The following is a 20,472-nucleotide window of genomic DNA, read 5'->3' as shown; positions in this document are numbered from 1 at the left end:
GGATGACAACGACATGATGGCCATCATGGGAATACTGCGACACGCAGGTTGCCAAGACCAAACATAATCTAGTCCCTCTTGCAGCGGTTCTGGCGAGTCGAGAAGAGCAGTCCTCGACGACGGAGTTTTGATGGGGTAGAAAAAGGCAATTATTGCTGGTGTTTGCCGAGAGAACCCCACGTTGGATCGGCGGCGAATGTCTCTAGCCGGTGATCGACCAGATCACGCACGCGATGGTGGATATATTATAGCACCAAGGAAAAACAAGATCACCACTCCACTGGCTGCACGGGTGGAACACTTTTGCGGTCGGGGTTGTGTTGATGCAGATGCGACTACCAATGAAGGCAACGGTGAGGATGTGCGGTCAAACGAATGGAATCGGTCCAAATGGCCGAAAAGATGACGGGTCGACGATGCTGCAGTCGACGAAAAGACTTGGGAAGGCTGGTCGCGTTCACAATTGAGGTGATTCGGGGCGATTGAGGTCGAGTTGAACGATGTCCAGTTACTCCCAAGCTTGCAGTTTTTGTCGGTCGCCAGTAGGTGGGCCGTAGCACTCGATAGCTGGTTTAGAAGTTGCCCGCCGTGGTCGAGTCGTCGAGACGATCAGCTCTGTCGGATCTGGTCTGGCGAAGGGGCGAGACGAGGCAAGGTGAGGCTCTTGGAAGGCGGCGACGATCCCTGGCTCTGGCTGGGGGGGGAGGACGAGGTTAAGAAGGAGCAACGAGTGGACGAGCGCGGGTGAGATGGGACGGGATGGATGGTCGATTTGGGGGGAAGCTGGCAGCAATATTGGCTTGGCTTGGCTCGCTCGCGTAGTAGGAGGCGCGCACACTTAGTCGGCCGGACAGGGTAGCAGGGGTCCAGGGGAAGTTGGATGGCGACGGTGCAAGTGAAGTGGACTTGAGCTTGCGGCATTGGGGGCCCAAAACGTAGTCGCGTAAGAATCCTCGGTACGGAGTGACTACTGCGCAGTAGTGTAGGTAGGAAGTACTTTGTATTTCGTGTGTAGGCTGGTGGGTAGCAGCAAAACAAAAGACAACCTACTGCATTATTCACGGGCAGCTCCTGTTCGGGTTCAGGTGGATTGTGAACGGGCTTCTTCAGTGGAGCGTGTGCGATGCATGGACGGCAGCTGGGGGGTCCAGGTCGGGCTGGGTCGTATTCTCGCAGCAGCGACAGGATGGAGTCATGGGCGACGGTTGAGCCTTGAGGACGAGGTGCATGTTGGGTCCGCCGAGGGAGACGGAGACCTGGTTCTGCCCTGAAGTGGGAACTTGGTGAGTGGGCACTTGGACTGGTTCGTGGACCGCGGCGTGGCCCCATGGGCCATGGGTCCAGCAGAACTTCAAAGAAGGAACCGGCCACCCTTGGCAGGGACAGGGGAAGGAGGCAGGGTAACTCCGACCGGGAAGGGGAAGGTCCAAGGAGGAGATTTGGCGTCAAGCCACTCAGCCAGCAAGAGCCAATATTTGCGCCTGCCGCCCTCCTGGCCAGTCCAATGGAACCGTCACCTGGGTCACCACCACCAGAAGGCGCGCACTTGCACCTGTGCCTGCCTGCACTTTCGATCCTCTGCACCTGCCTCTGCACCTGCCTCTACACTTTATCCGTCCCGCAACCACAACAGCAACTGCCAACCACAGCCAACCTGCATCTGCGCCTGCACCCCGCTTCTCTGCTGAGGTCGGGTGCTCACGAGAGCGCGGGTCGCTAGGTACCTAGGTAGGTAGGCAACTACAGGTAGGGCGCTCGCAGTACGTACCTAGTCAATCCATGGAAGGGAGATGTTTCCCGGTCGAAGCTTGAGTCCTGGGTCACTAGACTGACAGGTTTCGCTTCCTTGAACTTGCGGGTTGACATCGCAACGTCGGCTTTGGGATCCGCTAAGAAAAGCAACTCTTCAATTTCATGTGCCGGGCGGGAGTCCGGGATACCTCGAAAGTATCCGTAGTGTACGGATATGGAGCACTGGAGTGAGCTTGAATAAACACAAAAGTCTGATAGTTCATCGCATATAGGCAGGTAGGGAGATAGCATGAACAAAGGGAAAACAACCTTATCATCTCGCAATCTCAAGCGTCGACCAACCGGACTGCACCGGGAGGGTGTCCTGTGTCGCATCGACCCAGGCGTAGACCGTACTTTGTCGTGAACTATCCGTACGTTTCTCTGGTAGCGTTGCAGCGATTATGTACGGGATGCCTCAATGGATAAGACGGAACGAGGTCGTCTTGATGTGAACGAGGTTTCCTCCCACACTGCGTATCTACACGGCACACCGTAGTGACCACGGACAGTGAGGGAAAGCATCTGAACGGGCGGCTGACTGAACATGCCAGCCAGTGGTCTAGAACGGCGGGCATTACAGGGTAGCAACGAGGGATGAGCAGCTACGGCCATCGATTGGCACCGGCTTGGAACGGGCAGCACGTCAGACTGGATTATTGTCTCTGATGCGAGGCCGGATCTGTGGTTCTGGTTCACTACTTGCGTGTGTGTCCGCACTTTGAGCCAAGCCAGCCCCAGGTGGGCGGGAGATGACCACCTCAGTGTCCCTATTGGGAATCCCCTCCCCTGCAAGTGTTGACCTGTTGTGTGCGTCTCTTGGGTCCCGACTTTTGAGGTCCCTCGTCTGGGCTTGGTGCGTGTGGTGGTGTGCGGCGTGCGCATTGCGTTCCAATGTCCGGCTCGCGGTGCTGCGCCTGGAGTTGTGGGGGCCATACGTTCGTCTGTCTTCAGGTGAGAGCCCACATGGTTGATCTTCTCTCTCACCTGGCACAATTCTTTCGACAAGCATTCGCGATTCTATTTCCAGTCTGTCGTCACTCGCCAACAGCCCGCAGAAGCTTTTGTACTCCGTACCGACAACTTGTACGCTGCAGACCCCAGAAAGAGAGCAACATACCCCTCGCGGCGGGACGGGCGAATGACGGAATGCAAACGGGGGCCCACCGCCTGGCATTATCCAGATGAACGTGCATGCACATCCATCTCGTGTGCATCGCCAAGGAGAGGGATTTTGTGAAATGTTGGCAGGTGCAATTAATTGACCTGTCCTGTACGGGCAGATGCAAAGGGCCAATCATGGACAATGTCGGTCCTGGAAAAGGGGCCAAGGTGGACTCTGCAGATTGGTTCCCAGTGCTTTGCCCACCCCCACAAAACGAAAAAGACCAGAAAGTTGATGCCATGGCAAGAACCAGATGAACACATTGGCCCATTCTTCCTTCCTCGTGCAGTTGATCCAGTTGGCAGTCGCTCTTGCCCTGACCATAGGTTGCCCGCCACGGTAAACGGCGGGACACGACGCTGTCTGTGTCCAGTCATCTTCCCGGCTGTCAGAATGTGCTCGTCCGTCCTTCCCGGTAAAAATAGCGACTCGTGGCCGGGCCATCCATGGTGCCAGGCCGGAATGCCGTCTGTTCCCCATTCTGCAGTCTTCTTTCCGTCTTCACTTTGCATCCATGCTTCGGCTTCCCCTATCCAACTTCCGTGCGCCCTTTTCTCATTGATCCCATTAAACATTTTTGACACAATTTCCCGATTCGACCAGCCTCTGTTGCCCGAGTCGTCGTCACCCGCTGCCCTACGTGGCCCGAAGAAGGAATTTCGCCTGCGTCTAGACTGAATCCGTCTCAATAATCGACCGATAGAGGCCGTCGCTTCCATGCACCCGACCGTGTCTCTCATCACCAACGTCGCCCGGGAAAAGAGCATACAAGTAGCACACAACACCACAAACAGTTCGCCTCAAGGGAGGGTTCCAAGCACGTCTGCTGCCCAGTAGGCCCCGACCATCAAACGTGCTGGAAAGCCATGGCGAGAACCTGGAGTCGACCGGATCTACGAGGCACCACCAGCCTCGGCCGGGAAGCTGGGACTCACAGCGGCTGTCATCCACCACCGCTCATTTCCAGCCGCGCATTCCACGAGGGAGTCCCCTGTCCACAGCCGCCGCCTCCCCAATCCTGCCAGGCCACCACATGTAGACGTGAAATCTGCAACCAAGAACCCTACCATAACCGCGTCGGTCTTTGCGGAGGCGCCACTACAACCTGCAGCATAAACTTCATTCAAAGTCAAATACATGGAGAGGAGAAGGGATTCGTGCAATGCCCCGGATCCAGCGGCCCGGCGGCAACCTCAAAAATTTTCCTCGCTCGTAAACGGTGAGACTGCGCTCCTTGGTTCCTTGCAGAAGGGATGCTCCCTTCAGACATTGCCAGGTCTCGGCCGCGACTCACTTGGCTACCACTGTGCATGCGCGAGAGTTCGATATTTGGCCCAAAGTGGTCTCATTCAACTGGGTCTCATTTCCTCCGTGCCGGTACGCCGCTCAGCCCGGAGCGCACCATGTCTCCCGCTTCCGCATGCCCAATTGCCACGCGGTGTTGACGACCGTCCTGTGTTATCCTATCGTCTACCACGTCCACAACGCCCTCCCAGCTCGTTGGGCTAGCGCCCCGCCGGTGCGAGGTCTATTGCTTTGGCTTTCGCCGCGCTTTCTGCTAGTCGACGGGTACCTGCGCCTCCCTACATAACGCCCACATACCGCCGCATGGGAAATGGTCAAGCTCCAGACGGCGCGGTGGCGGCTCGTACAACGGCGCCACAGATCGAATGAATACAATCCAGAGGAAAATTGTGCAACGGGCGGGCGCTTTCGGCCTGGCTGGCCATTGAGTGATATCATGACCCCCCTTTGCGTTAGCATCTCCATGCCAACATCATGGACGCAGCGGAGAGTAATTGACCAAGCCAAGCATGAGCGTGAACGTGTGGCTAGATACATCAATGAAGCCCCGGCGTGCAAATCGTCCATCAAATGATACCAGAGGCAATGAGTTGGCCAGTCCGAGGTTGCTCAGCGACAACCAACCTCTCTGCGATACGAAGCCTGGTAGCGTGTCGCACAACCTAGACCCCATTTAGTTGCAATGAAACCATGGCAGTACAGAGGACAGGACACCGAGACAATGGGTAACGTAGCCTAGATCCTCCACCACCTGCTCAGAGCCTCAGACCGGCCACGCTCTCCTCCCGGGTTGCACAGCATGTAGTCTTCACTTCAGTAACTCCGAGACAAGTCTCAGCATTCCGCCATGCTCGTAAAAACAAGACTCCGCTTCCTCTAGCAGTTGGTGTTGGCTTGACCCCAAATCTCAGCCTGGAATCATGACTCAGCTTGCCGAGAGGTTGTTGTTGGCAAGCACCACAGCAGGGCAGCTTTATGGTCGGTACGAAGCTCGATAATTGTACCTTGTGGTGCGTAGACTTGGAGATGGAAGCAGTCGTGTTGGCAGCGCCAGTGAACTGCTCGTTTCTTTCCAGACGCTGCCTTCTAACAAACGGGTTTGCTCTTATGCTCGATGCCCCCAAGACTTAGGCTGCCGTAGTTAGGAAAATTACAATCATAGCTAGGAGCTCTTTGACATACTAGGAGCTCTATCAATAGTCCTGCTCTCTCTATCTCTCTATTTTCATCTCTCTCTCCGTCCCTATCTTGGTCTCTTTTTCTCTTAATGTAGCCTCTACACGCTTGAAAAGCACCTCTTATTCGTGAGTGAAGAAGACGAGAATGGGGATGAGTGCTCAGGAAAGATGCTTAGTGGGGTGTGTCATGTCCATCTATTCAGTGCAAAACATATCATCTTCAAGTCCTCTGTCTATTACGTTCCTAACAAAATGATTGCTATCACAGCCCAACGTTGAAACGGCCGGTTTCCTGGAGATCCTTCAAAGCCTCGATATTGGCGCCAAGGAAGGCAGCCCGCATCTTCTCACTATCGCCTTCCTCCAGTATAGCCACTTCCATCAAGTCACCAACTCCGTGTTCCCAGAGCTCATTGATTGGAAGGTCGAGTGGCATCTTTGGGAATCGCAGGAAGAATGCAACGCCAAACTCGGAGAGCACAATGTTCCTGACCCGGTGTGTAAGGCAATAACAAATCCCCTGCTTCGAGAGATTGCTCGATCCCACATCGAGCTTAATCGCCTCCGGCGTATTGACGCGCGAACCCTCCACTATCATGCGGTTAGGGACGGCGACCGGGAGGGGAAGAGATGCCGCTGCTGCCTTGATGTTGTTGACGCGGGAGGCCAGAACACCCGTTCGCTTCATCTCAACGCAAGTGAGGCATACAGATTTCGCCCCGAGACTCGCTTGTTTGAGATCAATCTTTCGGGCGTGGGCGGGATCCAGGACAACAATCATGTCCGGGCGAACCTCGACGTGCGACCTGGCAACGGGGCTTACTCGGACACTGTGTAGCGACGAGACCCGTTTTCTCTTGGTCGGTCTGGTGCTGCGTTTGCTCGTCGTCGCCTTGTTGGCGTCGCTCTTGGCCTTGCCGCTGGCGGCGGCGGCGGGATCAGGCTGGGGCTTGGGGATGGACGGGAGGCGTAGTTGGTGCTCCCACGTGCATTTGACGTCGTGGGTGTCCGATTCTATGATATGGACGAGGCACTCCAGAGTCGGGTGGGCAATATGGGTGTGAAAAAGCACCACGTTGTCCTGCTCGGCGTTCCTCGGTAAGACGCTGCCACCCTCGGCGACCAGGTTCTGGTTGATACCCGATTCCAGGACCTTGTCCTTGTAATCTCCTGCAAGCTGAGTGTACTTGGATATGTCCACCAACTTGATATTCTGCGGTATGGTCCGAGTTGTCGCTGTGTAGCTGATGGATGTTGGAGTAGTCTTTCGAGCTCCAACGGAATAGCGGGGGAGACGGTGCTCATGCGAGAAAACGGCATCTGTCGTGCTGAGCGGTGCGGATGACATTGCGAATAAGGGTTTGAGTGAAGGTTTGGTACCAGTCGTACTAGGGTTGGGATGACGAATTATAAAGTCAGATAAAATGACGAGGAGAGACTGACGGTAAGGTGAAGATGGCAAGATGATGAAGTTGTCGAGATGGTGAACTTGGCAAGAAGGTGAACTCGGCAAGAAGGCCTGCGGGAAGGTTCGGTAGAGTAAAGATGAAAAAGCGGTAAGTACTGGCAACGAGCAGATTTTGACGCCGGGCAGCCTCCTTCCTATCTTGAGAACGTCTGTGGACTCAAATCCCTACTGTTTGGCCATGCCATGAATTCTGTGTTCGTGGCCTAAGGACTTACAAGACAGATACTCAAAGTAAATCGCAACACTCCCCTCAAACGCAGTCAAACTGGAAGAAAAAGGAATGTAAGTGAACGTCACCATCAGAGACCCCATTGTGAGAATAGTAAACAGAACGAAGAACAGTAAATAGAAGCGAATAATCTCACCAAATCCACCAAGAACGGTGAGGCTTGTCGGCTGGCATCCGTATCTGCGCATACCCTTTACCGACATGAAGTTCTAGGAGAATTTCAAATCCAGCCTTGAGATGGGCTCAGGCACTTGATGCATCACGATTCGCTGGGCGGCAGACAAAGAGACGGTGAGCCGCGCAGGACGAAGTGTTCCGGGACGCGTCTCGTCTATTCCACAGGTCGCAGATGTTTGCCATCCACCATGCACACGTGTGTTAGTTTTGTCTATCACCACGGTAGACATCAGCATTTTCTGGCCCGGCAATTTATGAAGCCCAGGGTGACCGAGTTGAAGCGGGTCTTGTATCCACGATCCTGTCTCTTACGACGTGTCTCTGCTAGGCAAGGCCATCCTACCTGTTGGTACAAACGAGAGATACGACTAGTCTAATAACACAACAAAAGACAGGTAGCAGACGGGTTGCAGCGGAAGAATGCCGAAGAGAGTGTTTTCCATGTCCTTTGCCGCTTTGGTGAAGATAATACATAGATGGCATGGCAATATGCTTGCCACGCTTTCTCATACTCAAAGATCTCCCCAAATCATTCTTTGCTCGGCAATTCAACTACTCAATGGGGGGCCCAGTCTTCGTCACTGTTTTCATCGTCAATTACGTTGCGCTCTTCTAAGCCGGTCTCGGCTTCATTTCCATCATTATTTGTGTCGTTGGATTCAATATCTACACTTACACGGGTTATTCCGTGTAGAGTACGCATGGGGTCATGAAATATTTGGGGAGCATGCTCTACTTTACACATTTGTTCTGGAAAGATTCCTTTAGCATCCAACTCGACATGTCGAAACACAATAGCTGGCAGTTGATCCAGTGGGCCATCGACACCCACAAGATCAACGGTAAGCCAAAGCAGCACTCTTACACGGCTGTCGGTAGCAATTCCGTAAGAGTCACTGCAATGCAATGCAATATGGGTCTCCAGAGCAATCACGGCATCTCAACGTATCGCGTCACGTGCGCAGGGTCCTTCCAGTATTGAAGGCTGCGAGCTGTGGTACCGCCACCACCGGCGCCAGCGCTGTCACTTGCCTGGCCGCATCCTGACGAGATGAGACTTGCGCACATGTAGACAAGACACCACTGCGGTCTGTCTGAGCCTGTCTGGCTCCGCCAGAGCCTTATGGCGTGGTAACAAACGACATTGTCGGCCGTGCTTTGACAAACAGACCAAGGTACCTTAATGGGTTTGAGATGACAAAGTGAAGTAACGACCAAGAGATCTGGTAATTGAGTTGATCTCCTCTTCCTCTGTGTAACTTTCACGGCTGGCTGCATCTGGGTGGACGGTAAGCTAACGTGCGAAAACTTTTTAAAGTTGCAGTATATACGTGGGAATACAGCGGCACCCAGAGTCCGGCACGTCCACACGGCCAATATTTTTGGAGAGCAAAAAACAAGCCACCAAGGAGTTATCTCCGTTTGCTTCGCCCAGATCCTCAATTGGGGCCACCCGCACCCAGTCTTTCATCCTGCCATTCCATCTCAACTCCCACTCTATCTTTCTCTTCTGACCACGCCTCTTCTACCTATTTTTACTTGACTCCATACCAGCCTCTATCCGTTCCTCATCCTTACTGTCGATACTGCCCATCATGGTCATGTCCGCCTTTGACAGATTCATAGACTCGCAGTTCGCCAAATATGATCCAGGAAAAACGTTGACGCTCTATCCCCACAAGGTAGTCGATCCATATGGCCTGGAGCATTACGATAATCCACCGAAACTGGCTGTTCCAGAGGGCCACCTCCGTGACTTCGACCCCAAGGCTCACAGCCCCAAGACACACGGCTCTGTTGAAGTCATCAAGCTTCTATCAGGTGGCATCGGCGGCGGCGCTCAAGTCCTGCTGTGCAAAGTTTCGAAACAACCCGCTGAATACAGACCGTCCCACGCCCCGTTCCCGGAGCCGCAAAGATACGTCGTCGCCAAAATCTTCGATCCCATGTTCTTCCCGGGCGACGACGAAGTCCTCTCTGCGCTGGTAGGGAACGATGTTTTCGCCGAGCAGCTCCTGAGCCGCGAGTCCGGAGCGTACGAGTACCTCTACGACAGGGGAAAGCCCAAAGCCCCTCCATCCGATTCCAAGGGAAAGGGCAAGAAGCAGGAAACCAGGAACACAATTACCGGTCACCCCAATCTCATCCCCCAGTACTACGGAACCTGGGCCATCAGGTTTAGGATGGGCAACGGCAAGTACAGGGAGGCCGGCCTGGTTCTGATGGAGTACATTGAGGGCCACGCCATCGAAGAGCTTTGCGATAGGGACGAAGACAACGGCTATCTCCTCCCGGTCACCGAAGAGGTCATCTTCCACGATCTCGCCGGCTCGGCAAGCACGACCCAGGCCAGGAAGGTAAAGTTGACCGAGCCTTTCCGGCTGAAGGCCTTTCGCGAGATACTCCACCAACTCGCGGTCCACATGCACATCAGCGTCGAACACGCCGACTTCATCCCGGCAAACGTCATCATCACCCTTCGCAATCACGGGGGAATCAATGGTGTACGCGAGCTAGATGAACCGCGGCCCGTCTTGCTCGATCTCACCCTCACAAAGGTATGGCGCAAGACAAAGTATGCGCAAGGCCCCGGCAGGGAGCGGCACTGTCTCGAGTGGCTTCCCAACCCCCCTCACCCAATGGAACGAACATCTCCCCAGGGTATGGAGCTGTACATTGGCTGGTTCGACGCCGAGTGGTCGGAAGAGCGGTTCGACGAGTGGTTGGTGCAAGAGTTTGGCCCTCTGGAGGAAGGCTCGGAGGATGGCTCGAATGGAAAGTACTCTACGTTTGCCACGCTGGATAAGTTAGAGGCCGATTATTTCAAGAAGAAAGATGAGGAGGCGAAGGAGGAGATAAGAGCTCAGCAGGACGAGGCAATCAGGCTCATGGCTTCTGCGAGTCGCAAGGCCAGCGACGAGCGCGCGCAAGACTCGCAAAGCCGAGCAAACCCTCCCTCCACAAGCCGTCGACAGCAGAACCGATCCGACGAGTCCACCTCGACGGAGAGTGGCGAAGAAGGCATTCCACGCAGCTTGTACCGGAAGCTCCAGGAAGCGAAACTCGCAGCCAGCGAGAGCAGTTTTGGCGACTCGCCCTCCCCTCGGTTGACACCCCGCTCGGCGCAGAAGTCGGCGGAGAACGAGGAGGAGATGGATACCATTGAAGAGGAATAGGAAAGCTACGCAGGTACTTTGGGTTGGGAATAAAGGACTTGGATTGGATCGGATCGGATTAGATTGGGTGGCCATGTTCATGTTGTCTCCAGATTGACCAAATTATTGAGACGTGGGTTTTCGTTGCCTTGCGATTTTGAGAGGTAGACAAAAATGAAAGGTTCTATCACCAGTGCATCCTCTTTCCTACTGCCGTTCAAGAAAAGTGCAATCACCAAACGCGTGGCCACCACGTCTACCTCCCCACCAATGCCACACACCACCTCGTCCATGTTAGAGCGTGCTACCAGTTGGCTCGACGTCTCAGCACCATCACATGTAACAGGGTACAGTCCCGACAAGACCAGAGGCATGTTATCGAGCCAGTGTCCTGATACAGCAAGGGCAAGCATCATATCTCCAGCGTCTACATCGACCCTGGTCCCGCCACCACACCACATACAGTCACACGCAGGAAAGAAACGAAAGCTTCTGAAAGATTGGAATTACTTCTAAGCGAGTAGGCACCCCGAGTACCCACGGAGGGGAGTCTATTCTCTCAACCCTGCCCATTAAACCAAAGGCTACATACAGAACCCCGACATTTCTCATCCATCTAACCCCCTTTTTGTTTTGACGTCGACGAACGTCTTTGGCAAATCTCTCTTTTGAACGAGTTAAAACGCCAAGTGATGCAGGGAAAAAAAAAAAAAAAAAGACATGGACCAGTGTCATGATCCGGATATCTCTAGAGGCAACGCCATGAGGCCTCAGCAAGCAAATACAGCACTCGCGACAAAACAAGTAAACGACTTCTCCAGCGTCACGCACACCCTTCCGATATCTAGCTGTTCTTCTCCAGACTCTGGAGGTTGACCAGCTCGGCATAGCGGCCATTCTTCTTCATGAGCTCGGCGTGCGTACCTTGCTCGACAATGCGACCCTGGTCAAACACGTAGATGATGTCGGCCTTCTGGATGGTACTGAGACGATGCGCGACGGCAATGGTTGTGCGGCCCTTGGCGGCTTTGTCGAGGGCAGCCTGGACGACGTGCTCGGACTCGGAGTCGAGGGCAGATGTTGCCTCGTCCAACAGCAGGATCTTGGGATCACGGATGAGGGCGCGGGCAATGGCAATACGCTGCTTCTGACCTCCAGACAAAAGAGCGCCCTTGCTTCCGACAACCGTGTTGAAACCCTCGGGCATTGAGACGATAAAGTCGTAAATGTTGGCCTCGCGACAGGCAAACTCAATGGCCTCGTCGGTGACCTCTGTGTGGGCACCGAGCAGAATGTTCTCTCTGATTGTGCCCTGGTACAGGGTAGGCTCCTGGCTGACGAGGGCGATGAATGAGCGGTACTCGTTGACGTTGAGTGTGCTAATCTCCTTGCCGTCGACAAAGATGGCGCCGGAAAGCGGGTCGTAGAAACGCTCGAGAAGGGCAATCGTGGTAGACTTGCCGCAGCCGGACGCTCCGACAAGTGCGACGTACTGGCCGGGGCGAATGACGAGGTTGAGCCCGCGGAGGACGGGCTGCTCGGGTCTGGTCGGGTACCGGAAGTGGACGTCGCGGAACTCGAGGGTGCCGTCGACGGCGTCTAGCGAAGCGCCCTCCTTGGACCAGGTGTCGATGGTCGGCTTGCGGTCAAAGAGAATCTTGAGCTCGTTGGCGGCCTGGTGAGCCTTGCCCATGTCGGGAGCAAACGAGAAGATGGAGCCGGCCGACTGCGCACCAAAGATGACGGCAGAGAAGCAGACGAAGAACTGGAACATGTTGTACTCTCCATTGGCGATGAGCGTACCACCGTACCAGAAACCGAGGGCAAAGGCCAGAAACATGAAGGACTGGGACGCGGCGAACAGCAAGCTCGACTTGAGGATCGAGATGAGACTGGCACGCTGTTGGATGGCCAGGGAAGTCTGGTACTGGCGGATGACGTCGTCCTCGCGCGTGAGCGAGGCAACGGTGCGGATGGCCGAGATGGCCTCGGATGCGTAGCTTGCCGAGTTAGAGTAGGCCGTCTTGGAGCGGCGCTGGAAGTGGGCGAGCATCCAGAAACGGAAGAAACCACAGCCAATGAGGATCGGGATGGTTGCAGTACAGACGAGGGCGAGCTTCCAGCCAATGGCGATGGCGAGCGCCAGCGCAGCAACCAAGGTTGTCGTGACCATGAGCAGGGTGCCGAGGGTGACGCCGCTAAGCCCGGCTAAGTGGGTGGTCTCGGTGGACAGGAACGAGGTGAGCGCGCCGGCCGTGTTGGAGTCCTTGTCGAAAAAGGCAACGTCTTGGCGAAGCATGGTGCGGAAGGCCTGGTCACGGACGCGGTGGATGAGGCGCTCAGAGCACTTTGCAAAGGCTATTCCCTGGATGACAAAGGCAATGAACTGGACGCCGGCGAGCATCAGGTACATGGCGCTCCAAAAGTCAGAATCCTTCTTCATCTGGTGAAGGGTCTCCTGGGTAGTCTGCGGGGTGATGGGGACCGACAGGGTCATAATCTGCTTGGCGAAGAAGACGGCCTGGGTAGGGTTGCCGCCACCGCAAATGATGGAGAAGAAGAGACCGATAAGCATGAGCTTCCACTCCTTTTGGTTGAACGAGGCGATGAGCTTAATGAGAGTCCACAGACCGTACTTGACCTCACCATCGTCCTTTCGGTTCTGGAGGGCGATGCTGGACAGAGACTTGGAGGTGCTTGTTCGCTGCAGCTTGGCGGCCATGTTGTCTTCCGGGTCAGCAACGTAACCCTTGTCGGAGGCGCGCGAGGCCTTGCGGATAATCTCGTCGTCTTCGGCGTCAATGGCTTCTTCCTCCTCGGCGTCCATCTCGTTGACGCGGGCAATGTTCTGGGCCGTGACGAGGTTGTAGTAGGCGCCCTGCTTGGCGAGGAGGTCGTTGTGGGTACCCTGCTCGACGATGCGGCCGCTGGACATGACGACAATGTTGTGGGCATCCTTGATGGTGGACAGACGGTGGGCAATGGTGATGGTGGTTCGGCCCTGGGAGGCGACTTCGAGAGCGGCTTGCACAACACCCTCGGACTTGGTGTCAAGGGCAGAGGTGGCCTCGTCGAGAAGCAGAACTAGGGGGGATTAGCAAAGGGCACTATTAAGAGGTGCAGGGCCGACGTACTCTTGGGGTTGGACACGACCGCTCGCGCAATGGCAATGCGCTGCTTTTGGCCACCGGAAAGGAGGAAACCGCGCTCGCCGACGTTGGTGAGGTAGCCTTCGGGGAGACCGCTAATGAAGTCGTGAGCGTTTGCCATTTTCGCCGCCTCCTCGATGAGCTTCTTTTGCTCCTCCTCGGACGCGTTCTCGTGCTGGGTACCGATGAGACCGTATCGGATATTCTGGTAGATGGTGGTCGCGAACAGAGTGGGCTCCTGGCTGACGAGTGCCATTTGCTGACGCAGCCAGCGTAGGTTCAGGGTGCTGATGTCGTGGCCGTCCAGAAACACTGATCCGCGGACGGGGTCGTAGAACCGTTCAACAAGACCGACAATGGTACTCTTGCCGGAGCCCGAGGCGCCAACTAAAGCCGTGGTCTTACCCGCAGGAATGGTCAAGCTCACGTCGTCCATGACCGTGACCTCTGGGCGAGACGGGTAGATGTGCTTGATGTTCTCGAGGCGGATGGTGCCTTCGACCTGCTCGAGCTTGGTTCCGTCGTCGCGGGAAGGGTCCAGGGGAGAGACGCGGTCAATGGTGTTGTAGATCTTGGCGGCCGCCGCAATGGCAGTGGTGAAGGCCTGGACATTGGGGGCGACGTTTCCGAGGTTAAAGGCACCAATCATGATGGACATCATGATGATGAGAATGTTGGACAGTTTGATGCCGTCGTCGATGAGGAACTTGCTTCCCTGCCAGAACGCGAGACCGTAATTGAGGTACAGAATGGTCATCATCAGCGCGACCATGACGCCAATGGCGGACTTGACCTTGTAGCCAAAGAACTCGGCCTTTGTCAAGTGCGCATCGTACTGCTTGGCAAGACGGTCCTGGGTGCCAAAGGCGACGGCGTTGCGGATGGAGCTAATGACCTCGTCGGCCAGACTGCCTCCATGGGCGTACGACTCGATGGACTGCTTGCTGTACTTGACGATAAAGGTCGAGCCGCCTCCCATGCTCAGGAGAAGGGCGACAACAGTAGACAAGAGGATCAGGGTGAGCTTCCAGTAGTGGACGAAACCAATGACGAAGGCCGAGATGAAGGTGGCGATGGCGGCAAGCGTGAGGCCGACCTTTTCCGAGATGCCGTCCTGGATCAGGTTGGTGTCGGCGGTGATTCGGGTCGTCACCTCGCCGGCGCCCAATTTGTCGAAGAAACCAATGTTCTGGCGCATGCAGCTCTGGAGGTAGTGCTCGCGAATCTTTGCGCTAATGTGCTCTCCCGTGTCTAATTTTGGTCTTGCGTCAGATTTAGACTCGCATCCTCCCGCCGCGGCGCAAACTTACAGATGAATCCAACCGTGGTGATGTACTGGCACACGAAAACACCAATGGCGAGGTAGACAAAGTACAAGACGAGGCTCGCCATCTCGCTGTTAAAATCGTCCTTGGACGTCGTGCCGGCAAAGTAGTTTTGAAAAGTGCCCTGCAGGTTACCAAAGATGACCGTCATGAGCGGCAGTGCGGCGCCGACCACGATGGACGTGAAGGCGGAGAGGGAGAGGATGAGCAGGTCATTAGTCGAAGAATACCGGTACAGAGTCATGATGCCGGCCTTGACTTCGGGAGTGAAGACCTGACGCTTGAGGATCGCAGCCTCATGGGCGGGTAGGTGCTCGTAGGGATCATCGCTGGGGTCTCTTGGTGCGATAGCCTTGGAGTCGGCCTTTTCGAGGTTGTTGGTGGTGTTGGCCGTCTGGTTCTTGGGCTGGATCGATGCGTCCACTTCGGTCGAGTCGCCATGGGACGATGCCCTGTCAGAGTGGCCGTTGCTGGCTGTCTTCTCAGCCACCTCTGTTGACTTTTCGCTGGCCCCGACGGGCTTCTCGCTCTCGAGAGACATGCTGGCGCCGTGGCTCCTGACAGAGCTGTGCGCAGTGGGTGGGGGAAAGCTTGTTGCGCCGGTATGCGCTGCGCGCAAGCTTGCTGGGATGCGAATGTCGGTTTCCTATACGTGAGGTGCCGTCGCTGGTGTAGCTTGTGTACTATGGCTTGGGTAGGTTGGTCCGACGACGAGATCCAAATTGTTCTCCCCCAAATTACAATCAATCCTAATGGTATATAGACAGACCGGCGAATGGAAGAGCAAAGAAAATCGACCACGGCGAAGGCCAAGAAAGAGTTTGCGGCGATCGGGTTCGGGATCGTCGTTGTCGCGCGCAAACAAGTGAAAGGGCGGGAAAAAAACAACTGCAGTCGATTTGACGTGCCTCCCTCGACAATTAATAAAGAAAAAGACGAGGATGGATAGAGAAAAGAGGCGTTACCAGTCGGGTTGCAGGTCAGGATAGGGATTAGTGGAATTCGTCTCGTAGGCGTGGACTGGAGAATAAAAAAAAGTACCCAGGACCTTGGCGAGGGACGGACTGGGGTGTGCACATTTGATATAGATGGACGGCGGGCCTAGTGGTAGGAGGTGACCGGGGGGCACGCCGCAGGAGAGAAGGAGAAGGAGACGATTACTGGCACAAGGACGAAATGGGAGCAACCGACTGGGACGAGATTCGACGGAATGCAGCCGACCCGTTCTGACCTCGCTCTTGTCAACTTCCCGAACTGTGACTAGCTCGGTTCCTTGCGTACCTCTACCATGCCCGAACCGCGCCGCCTACATGCGTGTTTATCGTCCATCTCATGTTGACTCACTGGCCCATCATCAGACGAGAGACACGAACGGGGAGGGACTTTGGTACGGTTGGCTATGAAGAGGTGCGCTTGTTTCGTGCGATCCCTTCCCTGTTGGGCACGCCGATATCCAACACCGGTGACAGTCATCCGGGAATGATTATGCCTATCTTGGACTCTATAGGGCTTTCTCACCACATACATTAGTTGGTGAGTACAAGATACTCGTACCATACAAAGTACTCACATTGGCCTATTCGGTCTTGCTAGCTGGATTCGCAGAGCATTGAGTGCGAAGTGCGAGCTGTGGGACCGATGAGCAGCAGCCGCAGCACGTTGCAACGCACTGATGATTGCAGCCAAGGTTGTGATACCGCAGCTTGCGCAGTAAACCAACGCTGCACATCAGGCCTGACCCGGGGTTCAAGAGCCATGAGAGACCGGGATTCAACAGTTGGCGCACACAGCTCTCTGTCTCAAGGTAGGTGCGGATACTTCATTGTTCAGTAAACTTGGACACGTTGTCGGCAGGCTTCAGCTCTCTCCATCCCCTTCTCCGCTCCTTCTTTCCTGTCTTGGTATACTTTTGCCCAGGCCGCCTTCCGCGAGATATTCTGGGGAAAGAGCCTTGGAGACGGGAGGCAAGTACAAAAGTACAAAGTACATGCACGCACCTTAGTCATACGCAGAAACGGGTAAGCACTGCGTCCTCTTAGGTTGTGAATCGACGCTACCGTTTTGTGGACCTCCCAAGGTACTTGCCTTCCAAAGTTCCTCCTTTCTTCCATCAGACTCGAATGATTACGATTGATCCTTCGTATCTCGCTTCATCCACGTCCCCGATAGACACGCCTCGAGATATACGTGTAATGGATAAAAGTCAAAACTCAGCTTTTACCGGGCCCCAACGCTTCTAACCAGCAACCGATCATGTTTCGTCCGTATACTCGACAAACAATCCCAGCACGCCGGTCCAGCAATCGAGAAAGAACGCAGTCTCGGAGAAGCCGTGCTTTGGGCTTCCGACCTGCACGTCATGTTCGGATCATCCACCGGCCAAAACAATAGGTAGGGAGCCAGGCAGCTGCTGTCGAGGTAAGCACTGGCAAGCAGGTACATGCGACAGTGTACTTCGTACCCGTCTTAACCCGTTCTGTCTCACCGTAGTCCAAGTCAGGCCCGTGTCTCGCTGCCGCCCCCGGTCGAGTCAGCCGGCGTGGTAGAACCCAACCCAGCGCCTCGCTTAACGACCTACGCCGCTGCGCTTTCCCCCCCCGCCAGCAATACTATTCTGCGGCTTTGCCCCTCCCTCGGGTTTCTTCAGCAGTCCGAATTCCGATCCATTTCATTTCCTATCCACGGTTCCTCTAACAGCTTCCAGAACATGACTGCGTACCCATCCCTTGCGGCTGCTCTTTCAGCTTAGAGGGGTGTCGCTACGTGTTACAGCGAGTATACCCCGCCATACGCACATACGCGACTGACGAATAATCTACCGTTACCAATACTAGTTTGATGACAATGGCAATCCCTCTCATCTTTCGCCCAGTCTGACGGTGACAAGGGCATAGCGGGCCGGGTCCCTATCCCACCTATGTCCGGACCAGTTCTGAGGCGCCGGCGATAACGTCCCCTCGGGCCCCGATCCTGTGGGTCTGCGGAGGGGAGTGCGAGCGATTCAATAGGGGGCCCAGCGGATAAACCGTAAACGGTCCTTGGCCTTGGGGGTCGGGTATTCGTGCCGGGCTCTCTCGTTCCGGCGGCTGGACGATTACGACGCTTCATTACTCTGCCATGGGCATAGGTGTCGTTGAAAACGAGATACGAAATGCAAGTGCTTACAATCTAAAAGGTACAGAGTTCAGACTGCGATTCGTGATGGCTGCCAGGAATGCGCTTCGGCCAATGAGTCGTCTTCCAGTGTTGTGGACGGGACGATCTGGACTCGGTCCAAAGTTCCCTGGTTCCCAGGAGCGGTGTACTGCCGCCGTCACCTATGGAACAGGTCGTCTCAAACACTTGTTGGTTTAGACGAGCTGCTGGATTTCAGACTTTGAAGGGTCCCCGCAGCCCTCTCACGCTCACACCAACAGGGGTGAGCCTTGGACAGAACGCGGATGCTGTCATTGATCGAGGTCTCATGCCAGCAAAAGGGCACGCGTAACGTTTGAATACGCGGGCTCGGATATGGTCGATAGAGACGGCAATTGATTACTAGGCAAACTACTTGGACGACAGACAATGCCAGCCGGATCGCGGAGTGCATTGTCGCCGCCGTAGCTAATGTACCTATGATAGGGGCCTCACGCTAAACTGAATCGCGGGCGTAACACAGCTACTCTCTCCCGTATGGCGGGAATTTTGGCGCCGTCCCCCGATCGACCAGTCAGGCCGTATTTGCTCGCATTCTCTTAGAAGATGCGAGCCGTCGCTTGTTTCAACAACCCACTATCCCACGGTGGTCAGCAATCGTCGGTCTCCCGGGACGCCACAAGACACCGCCAAATTCTCCGAGCCCTACCCTGGCCGGATGACTTCCACAGACGTACCGCAACCCCGGGACGCATCAAACGTGGAGTGACAGTGACACGTGTGCCATCTACATCTTGAGGCGTGTGGAAGCCTGGTGCAGCACGGCCAGTTGAGCCTCAAGCACCGCTGTTACGAATTCTTCCGGTTTGCCTTCGCCGGCGCCGTCGATCATCCGCAGGTAGTCTTCCCGCTTCAAGTCCCGGATGACGAAGGGAACGTAGCCCTGACGCGCCAGGTAATCCTGCTTGACCATGCGACTGGTACGCCAATTGCCATCGGGAAACGGATGAACGAGAACAAAGTAAGCCGTCATCTGACAAGCCAGAAACAGCGGGTGCAGCGCCTTCTCTCGATGCTGCAGGTCTCGCCATTGGAAGAACCTCTCCATGCAGGCCGGGACCTCTCGCGGGTACGGAAAGATCCGAAGACGATTACTGCGAACGCTGATGGGCAGATTACGGTACTCTCCCAGCGGGACTCTCGATCCCCATATCAAGTCGCCGCCAGCCTTTTTTGAGACTGTTCTCCAGGTGTCATAGGCTGACTCGGAGTCCGTGTTAACGACGGACACCACAGCAAGGTCTCGTACTTCGGCTTCGCATAGTCCCGCGGTATCAGCCTTGGCCGCCGCGTTCTCTGCGATCCATTGCGATGCGATGATGTGGTTCTGCAGCTCATTTGTGGCCGACTCGGTGACGCCTGCGCCTCTTGGAGCAGTCCATGTCGTCACAAGCCTGGCAAGCTCGCTGCTGGGCGTGGAGGCAAGGTCAGCTTGTTCAAGATCACCTCGCAGGCGGTCTAAAATGCGGATCGCGTCTGTCATTGAAAGAGGGTTGTTTTCAATCATTACGGACTGCTGGGCGTACTCGGCAATCAGGGTTTTCCCCAGGTCCTTTACTGGCAGCCTCCCTCTGAGGTGATCGATTTCATTTAACAGGCCCGTCATTTTCCGCTGCACATCGACGTGCCCCATCTTGAGGCTGTTGCCGGGCATAAAGTAATCTTCCCATACCCGTCCGGAGCGCGCCAGCCTTTCGTACTCGATAGATCCTTTCTGCAAGTGGGCGTCTGGTTTGTAAATCTTCTTGAGGAGGGCAAGACGCGCCTGCTGCGTGCTGGATAGAATCCGATTAGACATGGCGAGGTGCTCAGTAGGTTCAGCAGCTTTGCAATGCTTGAATTTTTGTAAGTTGGGGGCGCTGATCAAGGGTGGTCCTGGTAGGTTGCATGGTGATTCATCCGGTGTGTGTGTGTGTGTGTGTTCACAATCTTTTCCCAAGTAATGGACGCAGAGGTGAACCTGCCTGAACATGTGAACCTTGTGGCATCCGAAGCGCGCAAGGTGTTGGCACTCGACATGGGAAACCACGGGTCAGCGCTCAACTCCGGAGTCTCTTGCCGACGGGTCGCCGTCGTCGGTGCCGAGTTGCAGAGATCCAGACACCGCTCAAAGTCTATCGCACACGACTGAAGACGTGCCTTTTGTTTCTGCTATAGTCGGGAGTGTCTGTTGTCGGCACTCTTGGTCATGCCATACCTAGAAAACCGTTGGATTACGGGAGCGAGAATCGCTACAAAGTAGCAGAGCTGGACCGACGTCAAATGCCCGTGTGACGAACCCCAACATCAGCCTCGGACCACGCCCAAACAGGCGGGAGGTTCACAGGCCAAAGAA

General features: G+C 55.3%; 4 protein-coding genes across 4 annotated transcripts; 1 reads left to right on the top strand and 3 right to left on the bottom strand.

Moving 5' to 3' along the window:
* Positions 1-5,701: 5,701 nt before the first annotated feature.
* On the bottom strand, positions 5,702-6,787 carry N0V96_007708 (uncharacterized protein; the record flags this gene model as incomplete). Its single annotated transcript, XM_065758108.1, has 1 exon — positions 5,702-6,787. The coding sequence occupies one exon, from the start codon at positions 6,785-6,787 to the stop codon at positions 5,702-5,704; it is 1,086 nt and encodes a 361-aa protein (XP_065613250.1).
* Positions 6,788-8,908: 2,121 nt separating this feature from the next.
* Positions 8,909-10,489, top strand: N0V96_007707 (uncharacterized protein; the record flags this gene model as incomplete). The annotated part of the gene is made up of 1 exon (XM_065758107.1): positions 8,909-10,489. The coding sequence occupies one exon, from the start codon at positions 8,909-8,911 to the stop codon at positions 10,487-10,489; it is 1,581 nt and encodes a 526-aa protein (XP_065613249.1).
* An 823-nt stretch (positions 10,490-11,312) lies between these two features.
* N0V96_007706 (uncharacterized protein) lies at positions 11,313-15,483 on the bottom strand (the record flags this gene model as incomplete). Its single annotated transcript, XM_053194593.2, has 3 exons — positions 11,313-13,552; positions 13,603-14,868; positions 14,928-15,483. 3 exons carry the CDS (start codon positions 15,481-15,483, stop codon positions 11,313-11,315), a joined length of 4,062 nt encoding a protein of 1,353 aa, XP_053048089.1.
* A 3,381-nt stretch (positions 15,484-18,864) lies between these two features.
* On the bottom strand, positions 18,865-19,935 carry N0V96_007705 (uncharacterized protein; the record flags this gene model as incomplete). Its single annotated transcript, XM_053194592.1, has 1 exon — positions 18,865-19,935. The coding sequence occupies one exon, from the start codon at positions 19,933-19,935 to the stop codon at positions 18,865-18,867; it is 1,071 nt and encodes a 356-aa protein (XP_053048088.1).
* Positions 19,936-20,472: the final 537 nt, after the last annotated feature.

This window comes from Colletotrichum fioriniae (genome assembly GCF_027942845.1).
Source record: "Colletotrichum fioriniae strain IMI 355084 chromosome Unknown scaffold_9, whole genome shotgun sequence".
Classification (NCBI taxonomy): Eukaryota; Fungi; Ascomycota; class Sordariomycetes; order Glomerellales; family Glomerellaceae; genus Colletotrichum; species Colletotrichum fioriniae.
Note: the sequence above shows the minus strand (reverse complement) of the source record. Positions and strands in the feature narration are given on the sequence as shown.